Source organism: Lacerta agilis, chromosome 10, assembly GCF_009819535.1.
Source record: "Lacerta agilis isolate rLacAgi1 chromosome 10, rLacAgi1.pri, whole genome shotgun sequence".
In the NCBI taxonomy this organism is placed as follows: Eukaryota; Metazoa; Chordata; class Lepidosauria; order Squamata; family Lacertidae; genus Lacerta; species Lacerta agilis.
Window position 1 is genome coordinate 5779390 of NC_046321.1, and position 17948 is coordinate 5797337.

The following is a 17948-nucleotide window of genomic DNA, read 5'->3' on the forward strand; positions in this document are numbered from 1 at the left end:
TACCCAGCAAAAAGGCTTCTGGCAAAAATCTGGAACGCTTTACAAATTTGCGTGTCATCCTTGCACAGGGGGCCTTGCTAATCTTCTCTGTAGCGTTCCAATTTTAGTATATGTGCTGCCAAAGCAAGCACACAAAATAGAATATTTTCAAACCTTTCCCAAATGATCCCCAACATGAAATTCACATTTTTCGCACTAGCTGCCCACAGGCACCGTTCAGCGTTTCATTGAACTTTCCACCAAGAGCCCATTCCTGGCCATTTGCCGCTGGTTCATAACCTATCAATATATACTGTACATCAGTTAAGATTTTTTTTTTTGAATCAATGTGCATCACTTTATACTTATTTATATTGAACCGCATCTGCCCATTCACCCAGTTTGGGGCGTTCATTTTGGAGCTCTTTGCCATCTCTTCCTCTCGCCCCAAATAATTTGGTGTCATAATTCAAACTTAGCCAGTTCACTGCTTGCTGCAAACTCCAGAACATTTATAAACAAGTTAAAAAGGCATGTGCTAAGAAAGGCTAATGAATGCCAGAAGGTAAATAAGAAGGTTGCATGTGAGGCTCAGTGTATGAGGGGCAGGAATTGTGGGTGGAGAATACTTCACTTCTCCATCCAGTGTGGTGCAGTGGTTAGAAGCAGTAGACTCGTAATCTGGGGAACTGGGTTCGCGTCTCCGCTCCTCCACATGCAGCTGCTGGGTGACCTTGGGCTAGTCACACTTCTCTGAAGTTTCTCAGCCCCACTCACCTCAGAGAGTGCTTGTTGTGGGGGAGGAAGGGAGAGAAGATTGTTAGCAGCTTTGAGACTCTTTCGGGTAGTAATAAAGCAGGATATCAAATCCAAACTACTCCTCCTCCTCCTCCTCCTCCTCCTCCTCCTCCTCCTCCTCCTCCTCTTCTTCTTCGCCAGTGTGATGTAGTGGTTAGGAGCAGTAGACTCATAATCCGGTGAACCGGGTTCGCGTCTCCTCTCCTCCACTTGCAGCTGCTGGATGACCTTGGGCTAGTCACACTTCTCTGAATTCTCTCAGCCCCACTCACCTCACAGAGTGTTTGTTGTGGGGGAGGAAGGGAAAGGAGAATGTTAGCCGCTTTGAGACTGCTTTGGGAAGTGATAAAGTGGCATATCAAATCCAAACTCCTCCTCCTCCTCTTCTTCTTCTTCTTCTTCTTCTTCTTCTTCTTCTTCTTCTTCTTCTTGGTATATTTTGGATAGTTAGTCAAGAGCTGGTCACACTGAAGGACAGTGAGTGTTCTCAATGGCATGGGAAGGCATCCGGAAAAAGGAAGGGTGGAGTTTATTTTGTTAAAAGAACAAGAGCACCTAAACGAGTAGTAAATCATCCTGTTTGCAACGTTGTTGCAAAGTGCCTAGCAGCCCTACAAAAATAAATTAATGAACAGATTTTAAATTAGGTTTATGTAAACCTGCAAAGAAAGGCTATGCCTTCCATTTGGCACAGTCTCTCTGTCCCCAGGAGAGCTGTTTTTGCTCAAAATGGGAGTGATGTGTACAGTAATACAATCAGGTTATACATTTTTTAAGACCACCTTCAGAGTTTGATGGGGCCAGGGATGGGGGTTGGAATGGCTTGGTCAATCAGAATTTAATTTTCAGTTCACCAAATCATATTGCTCGTGCATTAGAAGACTGCTTTCGATTGACAAGCCAGTTATTAAAGCAATGTAGCAATTGCGCTATGATCACACATTGCAGTTTTTTCCATGTCTCTTAGGAAACGGGGTATTTTTGTGTGTGTGCGTGTGTGTGTGTGTTTTTGCAAAGTATATGTGAAGGTGCTTCTCCACTTTGGTGCATTTCAGTTAAAGGCTCAAAAGTTTTATCATCATCCAGTTTTGAAATGCTTGCTTGAAAGATCAAAGAGGAATCGTAACATTGTTCTCCATATTGCTTGTTACTACTGTTAAACTATAGTTAAAGCTATGGTTTTCCCAGTAGTAATGTACGGAAGTGAGAGCTGGAGCATCAAGAAGGCTGATCGCCGAAGAATTGATGCTTTTGAATTCTGGTGCTGGAGGAGACTCTTGAGAGTCCCATGGACTGCAAGAAGATCAAACCTATCCATTCTTAAAGAAATCGGCCCTGAGTGCTCACTAGAAGGACAGATCCTGAAGTTGAGGCTCCAGTACTTTGGCCACCTCATGAGAAGACTCCCTAGAAAAGACCCTGATGTTGGGAAAGATGGAGGGCACAAGGAGAAGGGGACGACAGAGGATGAGATGGTTGGACAGTGTTCTCAAAGCGACTGGCATGAGTTTGGCCAAACTGCGAGAGGCAGTGGAGGATAGGCGTGCCTGGCGTGCTCTGGTCCATGGGGTCACGAAGAGTCGGACACGACTGAACGACTGAACAACAACAACTGTTAAACTGGGAAGTAGAAGCAGACCAATCCGTTTTGCCAGTTTGCAAAACAACAGCCTAGTTGCATTGGTTTCCAGGCTGCGTTTTGCGGGATCCTGACCTATTTTGGGAAGCGGCTTTGACATTATTTTATCGATAAGGCTGGGTGTAAATAAATACTAGAACTTCCTCATCTAGAAATCGCTAACAAGACTGTATATAATGCAGCATATTCATTGCAGTGAACGGGCCGCTTCCTGGATATGTTGTTGTGTTGTATTGTTCAGTTATAGGCAAAATCTCTGGATTGGAGGATACTTTACTGCACATTTTGTAGCTAGCTCATGCTAGGCAGTTAATGCCTCTTGGCCTTTTTCCAAATGGGTAAACAGTGCATTAGGGGAGCACAACAAATGGAATTGTTCAATATGCAGCCCAGGCTTCTTTCTAGTAGGCTAATATAGTGCATTGTCTGCTAAGGAAGTGATCACATTTACACAGCCAGACATATTGATACTTGGTCATCTCAGGGTTTCCTTTGGAGGATAGGAGAACCCACATGCAAAAAGTGCCTAGGCTACGTACTTCTTGAGAGCTCCGAAGCTCTGTAAAACCTTTCTTCCACTTGACTGTGTTAAGGCATACATTGCCTTGCCCATAACAATTATGATTTGAACTACTCTCTGAATTATTAGCTTCCACCCCTAACTGTGGAACAAATCTCCCTTGCCCTTTTGCTTCTAAAGCAGAGACATGGTTGGATGGCTCCCTGCCGTGGATGCTTTGGTTAGATTCCTGCATTGCAGGGGTTTGGACTAGATGACCCTTGGGGTCTCTTCCAACGCCACGATTCTATGATTCTGTTTGTCAAGGAAGATCCTAAGATCAGAACATCTTGACTCGGTTTAAGGCAGCTGCCTATGCAGCACTTGCTGTGGCAGCAAAAAGAGAAAAAAGGGAATGGAGCAGTCCTACTTTTTCTACGAATGGTGAGTCCCCCCTCCTACAAGAAGCTGCTGGGAGAATTTCTCCTCCCTCTTGACAAACTGGATTATAGGGTGGAGAGTTTTGAGAGGCCGTGTGTCTACCACTCTTAATCTGAACTGTCCTGCACATTGAGGATGCTTTTGTTAAGGGAGCAAAGCCTTGCCATCGGAATTACCTCATCTGAACAGTTCAGGAGCTGTTCTAAGTTTAGGTTAATTGCTTTGCTTGCAGTGACTCTCCAAACAAACCCTATTAGCAGTCCGCAGCTGGGCTTCCATTAGGTTTCATTAGAAGTGGTGAATCATGAGAGTGGTGAGTCATAAGTCATACGAAGCATGTGCGTGCTGCGTCCCTCCGAGCTTTTTCGGGGGTGGGGGGTGGTGGATGCAGCTGTAGCCTTCATGGTTATCAGGCACAGAAGCCGCAGCATCGGTTCTCATATTGTGTCACAGTCAACTTCTGAGGACACAATTAAGAAGGGTGGTGGTCAGCTCAGGCCCATTTCTGCTCACTCAAAAGAAGAGCTATGGGGGCAAGTGGGTCCTTTCAGTGACTCATGTCCTGAGGTTCCCCAAAGAGGCTCTCTGAGGAAGCATACATGGGAGGCCTTTGTCCTAAAAGGTGGGTTATAACTACCTGTCACAAGTAAACCAATTCTGGACACCACTCTGGCTCCTGGCCTTGACAGTCCACAAAAGTCTGCTTCCAGCAGCATCGTACATCGTGCTACCCAGTCTTTGGATCATCTTTATGAGTTTACTCTTGCTCCCCCCAACCCTTGCAAGCATAGTAGATGAATGTGCTAATACGGGAGAATCGCTTTCTTTAGCTCAAATCCTGAAGGTCGCAAGTTGGTGAGGGAGCAGTTGGCACAGCAGTGTCACACACCACACCCTGTCTCTCCAGACAGAAAGCCCAACTTTTTGACTAGGAAATGCAATGCGCAGATCAGTTCTGCAGATGACATTTTGGATTGTGCCTCCTGACTCGGTCACATCCTGTATCCAAAGTGGTGGAGGGCTATTCAGGCAGACGTTTGCCTCTCGATTGGCAGCGGCCTGCACCTCCTCAGGGAAGCTCCTCTCTCAATATGAGGTTTTTGGATCTTGGGTGACACACATTGATCAGCAGCTCTTCGGGGTTTCAGGGAGGGAGGGGTATTTCCTATCATCTGCTGCTACACGAATCATTTTTTTAAAAAAATCTGGAGATTGAACCCAGGAATTGAACCCAGAATCTTCCACATTAGCTTTACCAGGGTCCCCCTCTAAAAATACTTGTTGACAGCAGGAGCAGCTACCAAGAGCACATTTGTACATGGAAGATCGCTTAGTTGGTAGAGCATGGACTCTTAAATCTTGTGGGTTCAAGCCCCATGTTGGACAGAAAAGATTCCTGCATTGCAGGCGGTTGGACTAGATGACCGTTGTGGTCCCTTCCAACTCGATGATTCTATGAAAGCCTCTTGGCCTCGAGTATCTACAGAAGTCTCAACTTTTGGAGCCTACAGAGCAAGGCCGCTAGGCTGGATTTTGAATTTGGCTTCCCAAAAAGCATAATGATCAAGAGCACCGGAGAGGTGGTTTAAAAAAAAAAAAATCTGGCATGTGCTGTAAAATAAAGGAGAATTAGCAGTCACCCTCTGGTTTCTTTTTTGCTTCTACAACTTGCAAGGCTGCCAAGAACCGAGCCCTCTTAAGGAGCAGTTGACTGCTTTGCATCTCACTTTCATCCTTTTTGTTAAAATATGGTTATTCCCAAACCAATCCGAAATAAGGAGCATAAAAATATTCATTGTAGGACACACTCACAGATGAGCGTCTCTCTCTCACACCATGTTCTACTTAAAATGATACTACGTGGACGATATGATTGAGCTGCATATTGGATTTATGGGGAAAACGTTTGTGTTCACATATTGATTTTCAAAAGAGAGGAATGAGGTGTATTTCGACTGCTATGTGGTTTTCATTTACCAAACAGCAGAAACAACCACTTCTCAAGTCTGGTGGTGGGTGCTGGAGAGTGATGATGGCAGAGGGACCGTGTGTGTGTGTGTGTGTGTGTGTGTGTGTGCCTGGGCTGTAGTTGCTTCTGTTATTCAATGCCCCTTTGAACTTTGACAGGTGGGTGGCCTGCAGAGGGGGGGAAACTGAGGATCTGGCCCATGGGGCACTTCCAGTTCCCACTCCTGCTATAGTGAGAACAACAGGAAGAAAGGTTGATACCTAATGCCGTAGGATTGTGTAGCATCTATGCAGCTGGACGGCGCAGATGTCGGCCGGTAAAAAGCCAGCTATTTCTATGTAAATCTGCATCAGCGTAATTTCTAAAAGATGATGATGATGGGAGACCTTTGGAGAGAGGCAATTCAGGTAACCCAAACCACGAGTGACTACATAGTTCCTGCGAATCTAGTAAATGTCGAGGTAGGTTCCTAAGACGGATTGTAAGGAGGGAGCGTACTGAGTTAATCTTGGATCTGTCAACATTGAAAATGCTGATTGTAAATCTGTTGTAGAAAGACTGGATGTAGAAAGAACTGTGGAAAGCAGCTGAACTGCCAAAATGTATTGTGTTTGCATGGATTGGGGAAGGCTGGCAATATACACTGAGTACTTGGGAAATCTTGGTTCCTGTTCATTAATTCTTGGGAGAAGAAACTCTCTGCGATTGCGCTGTGTCTACTGTTTTCTTTTAATGTTGCATGTGTTACTTCCTTGGGCTATACCTGTCTTGGGACCTTGGGGTGAAGGGAATGAATGAATGAATGAATGTTTCTTTTGGATATTGTATGAAACTAGCTTTGGAAATAAGTCCACATATGTTGCTAGCCCACCCCAAAAATTTACTAGCCCACACGTAGCCACGGTAGCCATTTGTGGTACGTTGATAACCTGGTGGGCGGAGGGAAGTCTCATCTGATTTCCAAGAGTACCCCTATGATATCTTCTGGTATCAAGCAACAGGGGAGGGTTCAGGGCATGAGGATGGCAATTTATTGAAACAGAGTGCTGGACTGGATGGACCTTTCGTCTGTATGAATCTTGATCAGGGGTCGGCAAACTTTTTCAGCAGGGGGCCGGTCCACTGTCCCTCAGACCTTGTGGGGGGCCGGACTATATTTTGAAAAAAAAAATGAACAAATTCCTATGCCCCACAAATAACCCAGAGATGCATTTTAAATAAAAGGACACATTCTACTCATGTAAAAACACGCTGATTCCCAGACCGTCCACGGGCCGCATTTAGAAGGCGATTGGGCCGCATCCAGTTAGTTTGGGGACCCCTGATCTTGATCACATAATTAAGAAAACAAATAACCTATTTTCTGCAAGTGACATAATCTATATAATAATACATTGTTTCCTATAAATTAGTGTAAATTGGTGTGAAAGCTGCCATTCAACACCTATCTTCTTCCTCCTCCTCCATCTATCTCCCCTGCCTCCCCACCCCCCACCCCGTTGCAGGCGATACGAGTCTCGCCCTGTGTGTGCTGACTTACAGAGCAAAATCTTCCAGTGCTACCAGGAAAACTCCCAGCAGACACTGAGCTGCTCAGTTCTGGCCAGCGAGTACTTGAAGTGTGTCAACCATGCCAAGCAGGTGAGTCCCAAAAAGCAGGTGGAGGGAGCAGGGAAACGGTGGTACATCGGTGGAGCTCCCTCTGGCCCAGGGGTCCGCAAGGTTTACCTCGCCTGGGCCGGTTCACTCCAGCGGAGATCCCTCTGTGGCCCGGACTGTGCATGCACATGAGCGTGCGCCCGCAATTTCCGGCATCTGTGCATGTGCAGACGCGATTTCTGGTGCTGCGGAAGCGAGTCCCTGTGCCGGTTTAGCGCAGCGGGCAGGGGCTCACCAAGCGGGTGGCTCAGTTCGTGGGCCGGTTAAACAACCCCCGTGGGCCGCTTGTGGCCCATGGGCCTTAGGTTGCCTACCCCTGCTCTGGGCCTTCTGGGTAGTTTCCTGCCTTAGACCATTTTGCAAGGTTGTTGTCATTCTCTGCACCTCTTTTCCATTATTTTATGGTGTGGTCTAGGGATTTGGCCAATCCTGTTCCATTTATTTCTACGGTATTGTTTAACACGTAGCATTGTGAACAATTTAATATTGGATTTCTCTTCCCCCGATTTGCTTTCAATTCATAGAGTCTCTATGTAGTTCTCTCCATAAAAGGTAAAGGGACCCCTGACCTTTAGGTCTAGTCATGCCTGACTCTGGGGTTGCGGCGCTCATCTCGTGTTACTGTCCGAGGGATCTGGCGTACGGCCTCCGGGTCATGTGGCCAGCATGACCAAGCCGCTTCTGGCAAACCAGAGCAGCGCACGGAAACGCCGTTTACCTTCCCGCCGGAGCGGTACCTATTTATCTACTTGAACTTTGACATGCTTTCGAACTGCTAGGTGGGCAGGAGCAGGGACCGAGCAACAGGAGCTCACCCCGTCGCGGGGATTCAAACCGCCGACCTTCTGATCAGCAAGCCCTAGGCTCTGTGGTTTAACCCACAGCGCCACCCGCGTCCCTTAGTTCTTTCCGTACACCTTGCTTAAACTGACGGCGGGTGAGCTTAGCTGCAATTGCTGGGGGTTGGGATCCATGTCTGCATTTGAAATGCATTTAAATCCTCCCCCGCCTTTCACTGCTTCTAGCCGGCCCTGAATTACGCTGTTGCAAGTATAGATTCTTCACATTTTGTCAAATCTATACAGCATCGCTTGGCACCCTCCTTGCTAGATATAACCTCCTTCCTTGCCCCAATAATAACACTCTTACCTATTTTTGGATGTTCTTCGGCTTTTCCAGCCTTGTGCCTGCTTTGCCTGTTCCAGCTAAACGAAGGGCAAACTCTTCAACGATGAACCAGAAGTTTGTGGAACAAAAGACCGATAGAATTTCTTCTTGGGTCTTTCGTGCCAGTACTATGAATATTGGGTTGTGTCCAACGGCAGACAGAGCGTTCTTCGATACAACGGAAGCTTCTTTCAGAGGAATGGGGAGAGACACTGTTTCTCCAGGTTCCCCATCCACCTCTGCTGTCTTCTGTGCCATCTCCCACTTCGTCCCAAACCTCTTTAATAGATCTCAGTGGAGGTAGAAGCCTCTGCTGGACCAGAGTTCATTCCATCAGTGGAAAGACACCACTGGATACAACCCATTGTGCCTGCCACTTTTTGTGTCATTCTCCAAACATGGAGTCTGTGGTCACACACTCTGCCCACTTCCCCTCATGCCAAGGGGCTTGGTGGTGTAGCCTAGACCTGCTCAGTATTTCACCCACCAAGCTGAATTAAGCCGACCAGCCATATACAGCTGTCTGCCAGGGGCTTAATAAACTAAGGCTGCAGAAACAGGGGTGGCGGGTAGAAGTTGAGCCCCCGAGGGGTCACCTGACATGCCTGGGCTTTGTTCCGGATGTTGCATTGGTTTAATCAGAGAAAAGTCATTGTTAAAAACATTTGCCAGAGATTTGAAACCTCTCATAGGCTTTTTGCATGAAAAATAAAAATAAATAATGATATTTGGATTGGAGGATTGGAGATAATGTTTGTTTAAAGAAAGTGGCTTTGTTGGGTGCCATATTGGATTGGACTTTGTCCAATATGTTTTTATTGGATATTATTTTTATTTAGCGGACAGATGAAGAATCGGAAGCTTTTTACTTTCTGATTTTTTTCCTGCCTTTCTCTTTTAACTTCTTTTCTGCTCTTTTCTCTTTATTTCTTTCTTTTTCTTTCTCTATTCCTCCCTCCCCCTTTTTATGTTTTTATTGTATCTAGATCAAAGTCTTAGATTGGATTTTTTAAAAAGGGAAATGATACCAAGTTTTGTTTTTCTCTCTATAGACCTTAATAAATTGTATTTTTATTTTAATTTTAAAAAGTGATAGTTCATTGCTAATTATGCTGACCTATTGCGAAGGGCCGTTTCCCCACATGCAATTTAGGTACTAACCAGGTCGCCTTCTAGAAGGAGGTGATGCCAGCGCCTGGGCTTTTATCTGCAGTTTCCCTTGTGGTAGGCAGTTGGAGAACAATAATTAGTGGAAAGTGTCTTTTCTTTTCTTTTGGTAGCGTTGCTCTTACTCAGTTCCCATTTATTTCGGCAAAGCTCTGAACTTTTTGCTGGAATGCATCCAGCGGCTCTGCGGCGAACGTTGCCAGCAAAGGCAGTTGCACGCATCCTCTTGGCTTGCTTCTGGTGGTGCTTTATAAATTATCCTCTTCTGCTCTTGTTATAATTCCATTTCCACGAAGTTGGCCCGCTCTCTTTCAGAGAGCGTCCCCGGTGGACCGGCAGGGCCAGAAGCCGCGCTCTAGCTTGTATGGCTATCGTTTGCTCGCTTTGCATGTCTGCAAATCCGGGGACACGCCAGTTTATAATGGTTGTCAAGGCAGCTTGCCAAGTTTACTTTGTGGAGTCTCTCAAGAGAATGCAGTAAGCTGGCGTAGACCGTATGCATGGAACTGAGAGATGGAAAGGGCCAATTACGGCATCTTTATAGATACATGATTGTTGCCTACTCCCCGTTGCCTGCCCTGTGTGCTGCCCGCTCCCTCGCTTGCTCCCTCGCTGTCGCCTCCGAGTTTCACGCTTGTTCCTCCAGTATGGTAGCCCCTCACAGCACTCCTGCTATTCTGATTCAGCTGGTGGCAGAGAGGGGAAGCAGCACCGAGTCCTCCTTTATTCTGTTATCTCCACTCAAGCCTACAAAGTCAGGTTTCCGGGGAAGAACGGAGGAAGCTTTATAATCCTGACACTCAAATCACCAACCACCGTTGCCCTGCTGAAAAGCAAATCTCGTTCGTCTGGGTTCCACTGGTCCTCACTGTTCAAAATGACCTCAGTCTCCACTTCCACTCTCAAATTCTATGGGATACCTCAGCGTCTGTAGTGTGCACCTGAGATAAGAATCTGGAATTTTGGCTCTGCTTAATTCTCCTCACTACTCGGACAATCATCCTTTCACTATCCTGAGTTAACTTTCTGGTTTCACCCCTGGGTCCAGCACACTGGCTTTCACAATGTACGAGCAATTCAGGTTTTTCTGAGAAATGGCCACATAACTCTCCTGTTGCCGTGGATTCGGATATCTTCCCTGTAAGTCGTGGCTCTGTTTTCCCCCACCCCACAGCAACCAAACAGCAATTTGGTTTTGCTATAAAAATTCAAGTCTTCCCCACACACCAAGGTCAATGCCATCTGTATAACTATTGAGGCTGACATGTGGCCTGCACTGTCTCCTTACACAACAAGGGTGAAGAACTGCATCTGTTTGGTGGGCCAGACGGTTATGTCCCCTACCCCTTGCGGGCCAAATTTGACAGGTGGGTGGGCCAAGTCACCTGACACCAAGGTGATACCATTTTTTTTGCCCTGCACTTTCAGGGCTTCTTTCAAAGCATTCCACAGGACAGCACTTTGAAAGGACCTTAGGAAAACTCAGGGTCAGCTGATGGTTCGGTCTTAGGGAACCCCTTTAAGATTGGCTTGCGTATGGTGTTGCAGCCACTGCCGGCCAAACCCCCTTTTGGCTGAGCCAGGTTTTCACCTGCCTCCTACACCTGGTGTCATGATGCCAAGCATAGGGTGCATGGGTGTGGTTTGGCTGAAGCAGCGTTGCAGGCTAAATGGGGAGACCTCACAGGTCCAACCACTGTAGGCTTATGCCCAGAGATTGTCCACCCAGTTCAGATAACGCCTACGACATCACTGATGAGGTGCAATTGCCTACCTAATGCCTGAGCAAAGATTCATTTTGTGCTTCATCCCCCGCCCTTAAATGCACATCCCCATGCCACAGAAGTCCTCCTGTAGACAGACAACGAAGCATTTTCCTTACTTGGCAACGATGCCCCAACAGTTCCAAAATCTGTTGCTGTTCTTATTTATTTATTTTTAATATTTTGTGTTATTAATGAACAACATAAACCAATGGAGAGAGCATAAAGAAATACATTGGTACCTCCGGTTGCAGATGGGATCCGTTCCAGAGCTCCGGTCGGATCCCGAGGTTTTAGCTACTGGAGGTGCCTGTTCTGCGCATGCGTGCGGCGTGGTAGAACACTTCTGCGCATGTGCGTGCGGCGAAACCCGGAAAAATACTTCGCCTCCTGAAGTTTATGTAACCAGAGGGTTACGTAACGCGAGGTACTGCTATATCATTATTGCAGCATGTTGAAAGCAGCATAAAGTTAGACATTATCGTCAAACTTTCCCCAAAACAGCAGGAATAGAAGGTGGAGTCGTGGCTGTCATTCGCATATTTGTTGAGCATCCAGAGTAGCATCGCAGACTATCGCTGCTGTGCCTTCTGGAAGAACACCAGCACCCCAGTACCGCACTTCCTCTCTGATGCAGACAGTTGTTAAGTTTTGATGGCCCTCTATAATTACTAGTGGGATTTCATTCCACGCTCATGAACCTGTTCTAGGATATGGATACATAGAACACAGCTTACGGTGCATGTTAAAGCAGGTGGTCCTGAATTCGCCCCGAGGAATCCTGGGCAGGTTAGGAGGAGGCTGGGGGTCTGTAAGACAGTACCCTACCAAAATGGCGTTTCCTGGAGTCCTTTGAAAGCAGCGATAACAATTAAACCATGCTCATATATGCTTAGGTGTGCCCATATGGGAACAGAAATCGCTTTTATCATGCTGTTGAAAAGATGGGTAGATACTTTATTGTCATTGTACATAGTACAATGAAATTGAATGCCATCCCACATTTACAGCCACATATATGCATTTATACATTTACAGCCACACATACACATACATACCATCCATCCCGACTCCCCAAGATCATATCATTTAGTTACAGCATTTAAGTTATAGCTCTTGGATAAAAAACTGTTTTTTAGCCTATTCATTCTAGATTTAATTGTTCTGTATCTCTTGCCCGAAGGACTATATCCAGGATGAGATGAATCCTGTAAAATGTCGTTTGCTTTTTTGAGTCAACAGGAGCTATATAGTTCGTCCAAAGGGTTAGAGGTAGCTATATTTTTACACATACATCCCAAAGTGATGTTTTTGTAGTCTTTGTGGGCCATAGGTGGGGGCGCAATTTCCCCCCTATAAGCTGCTGGTGACTGAAGAATCTAAACAAATAGTTGGCTTTGAAGGCTGTATGAAAACCAGACTGTGATTAACACAGACAGATGCATGCGAGGGGATAAATAAGCCGAGGAGAGGGAAATCAGGAGACGAAGAAGTCAATCCGAAATCGGCTACCGAAGAAGAAGAACAGCAGCAACAAAAATTGCGTTTGGAAACCGGCTCAATAACGCTGAGAAGCAGACACAGGAGGGAATCTGAATTCCAGGTGGTGATGCTGCCTACCAGCACGGCAGCCGAAGACTCTTTTTGTGCTGCTCATAAATTGAATTTATTGACTCCTCTTTCCTTCCTGCCTCGATTGCAATCGGCTCGTCTTGTCATCTGCACACTCCGTATTTCGCACTCGGTAATCTCCCGACTCCATCTCTCCCTTAGAAAAACCTCATGGAGCTACTAATATTGAGGGCTTTGACACTTGGCTGTATCTCGAGTTAAATCTTTATCTGAAGTTCTCTCAAGGCAGTTTGATAAAGCGAAGCATATTATTGATATATTTCTCCCCTCCACCAGAGCAGGGTTCCGATGACGACTGTTGTTTATCGTGACCATGTTTATCAAGGCAAGGCAGTGGCGGCCGACAGCAATCAGCGTTTATGCGCGCTTACAGCAAGAATGGGATCTTGAAGGGGGAAAACATAACAGTAAGCTTTTCTCCCTCTGTCATAACACTGGAACTCGTGGACATTCAATGAAGCTGACTGTTGGATCAGAACAGAAAGTGCTTCTCCATGCAGTGCTTAGTTAAACTGTGGAACTCACTGCCACATGTATTTCTTCTGTGTTTCCCATAAGCATCCGGTCGGCCACTGTGAGAACAGGTTGCTGGACTAGATAGGCCTCTGGTCTGACAGCTAGCTTGGTTGCATTGAGCAGGGATGTAGCCGGTTGGTCTTGCCCCATGCACCGTTCCAATTTCTTAAGCAACCAGATGCGGTCTTGCTCCTAGTGCAGGGGTCGGCAGCCTAAGGCCCATGGGCCACAAGAGGCCCACGGGGGTCGTTTAACCGGCTCATGAGCTGCCCCCAAACCAAGCCACCCGCTCAGTGAGTCCCCGCACGCTGCGCTAAACCAGCATGGCACGGTGACTTGCTTCCGTGGCGCCGGAAATCGCATCTGCACAGACGCCAGAAATCGTGGGCAGGTGTACGCGTGATCCGGCCCATGGAGGGATCTCCGCTGGAGTGAACTGGCCAAGGCGAGGTAAACCTTGCTGACCCCTGTCCTAGTGCCTCTCCTTGCCATGACCATCTCCTACCAAAAACAAAATCTTCCCCAGCGCAGGTTCATCAGCTTCATGGTTTTCCCAGTAGTAATGTAGCGAAGTGAGAGCTGGACCATAAAGAAGGCTGATCGCCGAAGAATTAATGCTCTTGGAGTGCAAGAAGATCAAACCTATCCATTCTGAAGGAAATCAGCCCTGAGTGCTCACTGGAAGGACAGATCCTGAAGCTGAGGCTCCAAGGCTTTGGCCACCTCATGAGAAGAGAAGACTCCCTGGAAAAGACCCTGATGTTGGGAAAGATGGAGGGCACAAGGAGAAGGGGACAATGGAGGACAAGATGGTTGGGCAGTGTTCTCGAAGCTACCAACATGAGTCTGACCAAACTGCGGGAGGTAGTGGAAGACAGGAGTGCCTGGCAAGCTCTGGTCCATGGGGTCATGAAGAGTCGGACATGACTAAACGACTAAACAAAACAAAACAAAAAATTAAAAAAAATGGGAGTGGGAGGGAATATATTCCCCTTCATCAGCCAAGCCCCTTGTGCTCAGAGTTGTTTGTCTTGATGGTTGCTATAATATTGCCCTTTATCTAAGCGGCTAAAAACACTATGCTGAGGAGGCACAGACGATTCTGCTTTTCTGCCTGAAAGTCCTGCGCCTGCTGTTCTGATTGAAGTCATTGCAGTGAATAATTTGGCGCACATGCGAGAGAGATTGTTTTTAACCAAGGGAAATGTCCAACAATTAGCAAGTTTTCTGAGCAATTAATCCAAAATGTTGCAGGTGTAGCTACTGCTGCTTCAAAAACACAGAATGGAACCCCCTGCGTACCCAACTCAATCTTCTCTGTGTCATACAGGGCATCTCTTGCAGTGGAAATGTGGGTGGTTGTCCCACCCCCACCCCCCCACCCCCATCCTTCCAGTGGAAATGGTGTTTTGTTTTTTCAATCTGTCAGCAATCTGTGTGATGGGCAGCCACCTGTATTTTCCTGCCTCACCTGGCAGATTCCTAAAGGGAAGTAGCAGGGTTCTGCTTTTCAAGTTGTGGCATTTCTCACCCCACCCCCCACTTTGCCCCTGAAAGATATTATGTTAATTTATGCAGTGTTTAAATTTATGCAGTGTTGAATGTTAAGAGCCTGGCTATGTGTTACATTCATCACACGGAACTTATCCAAGCATAAGCCAGGCTTTAGCTGCTGAGATTTCCGAAGGTTCCCTGGAGGCAGGCAGAGAAACTAGAGAGAGGGTTCTGTCCCCCTTCCTCCTTGCATAGCTCCTTGAGCGGCTAACTGTCTTTGGGGAGAGCAGCAGAGACATACAGGTGGACAAGGAGAAAGACAAGAGGGAGAAAAATCGCCAAGGGCTCCAGTTTTCCTGCAAGCCCCTATAGGTTACCCTGCCTGTCTCCAGGGAACTTCAGGTTTTTTAATAGTCAGAGCCCAGTTCACGCTCTTCGCACCATGAGAGTAATGTGTAGCCAGGCTTTTCATAATAAGATTCTGTTGTAGAAGATGCCCTCCTGTCGCAAGGAAGAAGCCATCAAGGTTATTTGACTGGGTGATACAAGCTAACGTGGAATAAAATGGACCCTGCAGCACTGGGCCATCACAGGTGGGAAGAAAATGCCTTGCAAGAACACCGGGAGGGAAAATATGCTGGGGCAAACTTTTCCCCCTTGTACCCCACTTCAGGAGCCTCCGCACCACAATGGCAATGTGAAGAGGAGCCCTTGTTGTTGACATCCGTCTGTCTCGAGAGGCAAAGGAGGGTGGCACCGTGGGCTGAAGTCAAACTTCTGTATTAGCAGCACCAAAGCCTGGTCAGTGTGTCTGGAGGTCTTGGGCTGCCCAGGCAACAAGATCCTCCTCTTGGCCTTGATGATGTGATGCAAAGGAAAGGAGAGCTGCTGGAGTTGCTGGAAGGAGGCGTACAAGGCGCCATCCAACCGTCCTGGGCACTCCACTCTGGATGTGTGTATGGTATACTCCTTAGCCTTTTCTTCTCCCAAAGATACCCTGCAAGGAAGGCAGTGGAGGTTTAGGATCAGAGTTTACTTCTCCTAGATGGGCTTCCCTCCCGGGTTGACAAGCCCCACCTGCCCCTCACTTCCCTCTACAGACGTGGTGTCCAAACTTTTTTCAAAGAGGGCCAGATTTGATGAAGTGAAGGGCTGTGGGGGCCAAGGAAAGGGCCAACCAAAGTTGTTGACCTTTTTTAGGATTGAAGTTGTTGAGGGTTTTTTTTTTTTAGGATTTTACCCTAGGAAATAAACTGCCACAGGGGCTGGATTAAACTGACCGGCGGGCCGGATTATGCCCTCGAAACGGATTTTGGACATGCCTGCTCTACAGCATGTTTGGTTTCATCTGCTCAATCTGCATGCAGGGGCAGTTGGGAACTCACCAAGCACTTAGTGTAATAGGCTAAAAGATTGGGAAGTGTGGCTCGGCTGCCGATTTTCATCACAGGTGCAAGCTGCTTTTGCTCAAAGTGTGTTTGCAAAGGGGACGTGTCTGGTCTCCCCCCTGTTCTGCTGGCAGTGCTGTTTCTCAAGATTGAGTGGCAGGTGTTGATTTTCATATAGATCGCAAAAAAAGGTTGTTGGGATCGTTGCAATATTGCTGCTGTTTGTTATTTGAAATAGCACCCTTAAGGCACATTGAGCTTTGCAGAATAAGCAGCAACAACAACGAAAGAAGGAAGGAAGGAAAGGTTCCTGCCCCAGGGAGCATACAGTCTACATTTCAACAAAAGGAGGGGATCACCAAGTGTACCAAACGGGGTGGGGTGGGAGAAGGGGAGTAACGAGGGATGAATCTTGACATTTTAGACTTCACTGCAGTCAAGTATCAGTTTTGGGGGTGTCAGTTAAGCCAACAGCTTCACAGCAATAGTGGCTTTGTGGAGGGTTTGGAAGCGGGTAAGAATTAGGATGCAACAGAAGGAGGTGGAGGGGTCAACACTTGCCCAGGATTTTTCTACCAGGCAGAGCCCAGTTCTGTTGAATATGACTGGAGCCCCAAGCGACGGTCATCTGCCTTCCCTCACATAAAGAGAGGCAAAAAGTATGTTGGCTGCCTCCCCAGCTGCAAGGTGACACATAGGCAGTTTGGTCTTCCAACCTTCTTACTTTGTGTTCAGGATGCTTAAAGGATACTTCCGAAGAGAGATGCTGGTGAGGGCTTTCTCAATGGGATCATGGGTTGCCTTCCTTTGCAGTCCTGTGGGGAGGATGCCTTCTAGCTCACTTGTTTGAGCCACCTGCAGCTCTCTTGGTCTGCAGCCACCTCACCTGCAGCCTCCTGGTGGCATGCAGCTGGGCTCAGATTCTGTCGTGGGGGCAGGTGGAGTGGGGCTGCTGCTGCTGTTGGGAGAATAATCGCCCTGCCTTTTGGGTGTGTCATTGGATCAGATGGTGTCCTGGCCCCTTTTTGGGGAGTTGGGGGGGGGTGTAAAGTTTCTTAAATTTCATTTTATAATGCATATAAAACAGAGAGAACAGTTTTTTTAAAAAAAAATTAAATTAAAGATTTTCTTGATTTACAAAGGTATGTGTAATGTCTCTCTCGTATTTTTTCCATGTAACATTTTTACAAATCAGTTTCGTTTGTTGAGACATTAGGAAGAAAAGGGGGAAAGAGGTGGGCGGGATGGGGAGATGGGTGGGGTGGGGTGACACTGTTTCTATTTTACTTAGTACATGTAGGGTTTGGTGTCAGCGTTGTTTGTGCAGGTTCTTTGTTGTTTGCTAGTGCTCCTTTGGTTGTGAGAGAGGTCAGGGTTGGCGTAGGGTGTGATTGTTTGTTTGTGGTGGGCTTTGTTTTCATGTGTGAGTGGAGTGGGTGGGTGTTTTTGATCAGGTTAGTCATACTGATTTGTATGTTGTTGGTAGATTTTTGTCATTGTCTTGTTGGGTTGCGTGTGTGATGAAGGGGAACTATACCAGGGTGAAGGCGTCGTCTTCTATTTGTCCCTGTGTCAGTTTCAGCTTACTGGTTAGTTTTTCTAGTAGGGCTATTTCCCATACTACTTGGTACCATTGCGCCATGCTTACTCCTGACAGGTCTCTCCAGTGTCTGGTTATGTTTCTGGTTGCTGAAAGTAGGTGAGTTATGAGTTCTTTGTGGTGTAAGTGGGCATTGTTGTCTTGGAAGATGTTTAGCAAGACTAATTCTGGGGTGATTTCTAGCACTTGCTTGATAGGTTATCTTACCTATTTCTCGTATGGTTGTTGTCCAGAATA

At 46.8% G+C, this 17948-nt stretch overlaps 1 protein-coding gene and 1 non-coding gene across 3 annotated transcripts in view; one reads left to right on the top strand and one right to left on the bottom strand.

The window, feature by feature from the left end:
• CHCHD3 (coiled-coil-helix-coiled-coil-helix domain containing 3) overlaps positions 1–17948 on the top strand; it is a 196185-nt gene that overhangs the window by 176877 nt on the left and 1360 nt on the right. For both annotated transcript variants that reach the window (XM_033161459.1, XM_033161460.1), the window contains one exon: positions 6831–6966. In XM_033161459.1, coding sequence (XP_033017350.1) covers positions 6831–6966 — 136 coding nt within the window. The remainder of the gene's footprint in view (positions 1–6830; positions 6967–17948) is intronic.
• LOC117054614 lies at positions 24–131 on the bottom strand. The gene has a single exon (XR_004427524.1). It is a non-coding gene; the product is annotated as a U6 spliceosomal RNA (small nuclear RNA).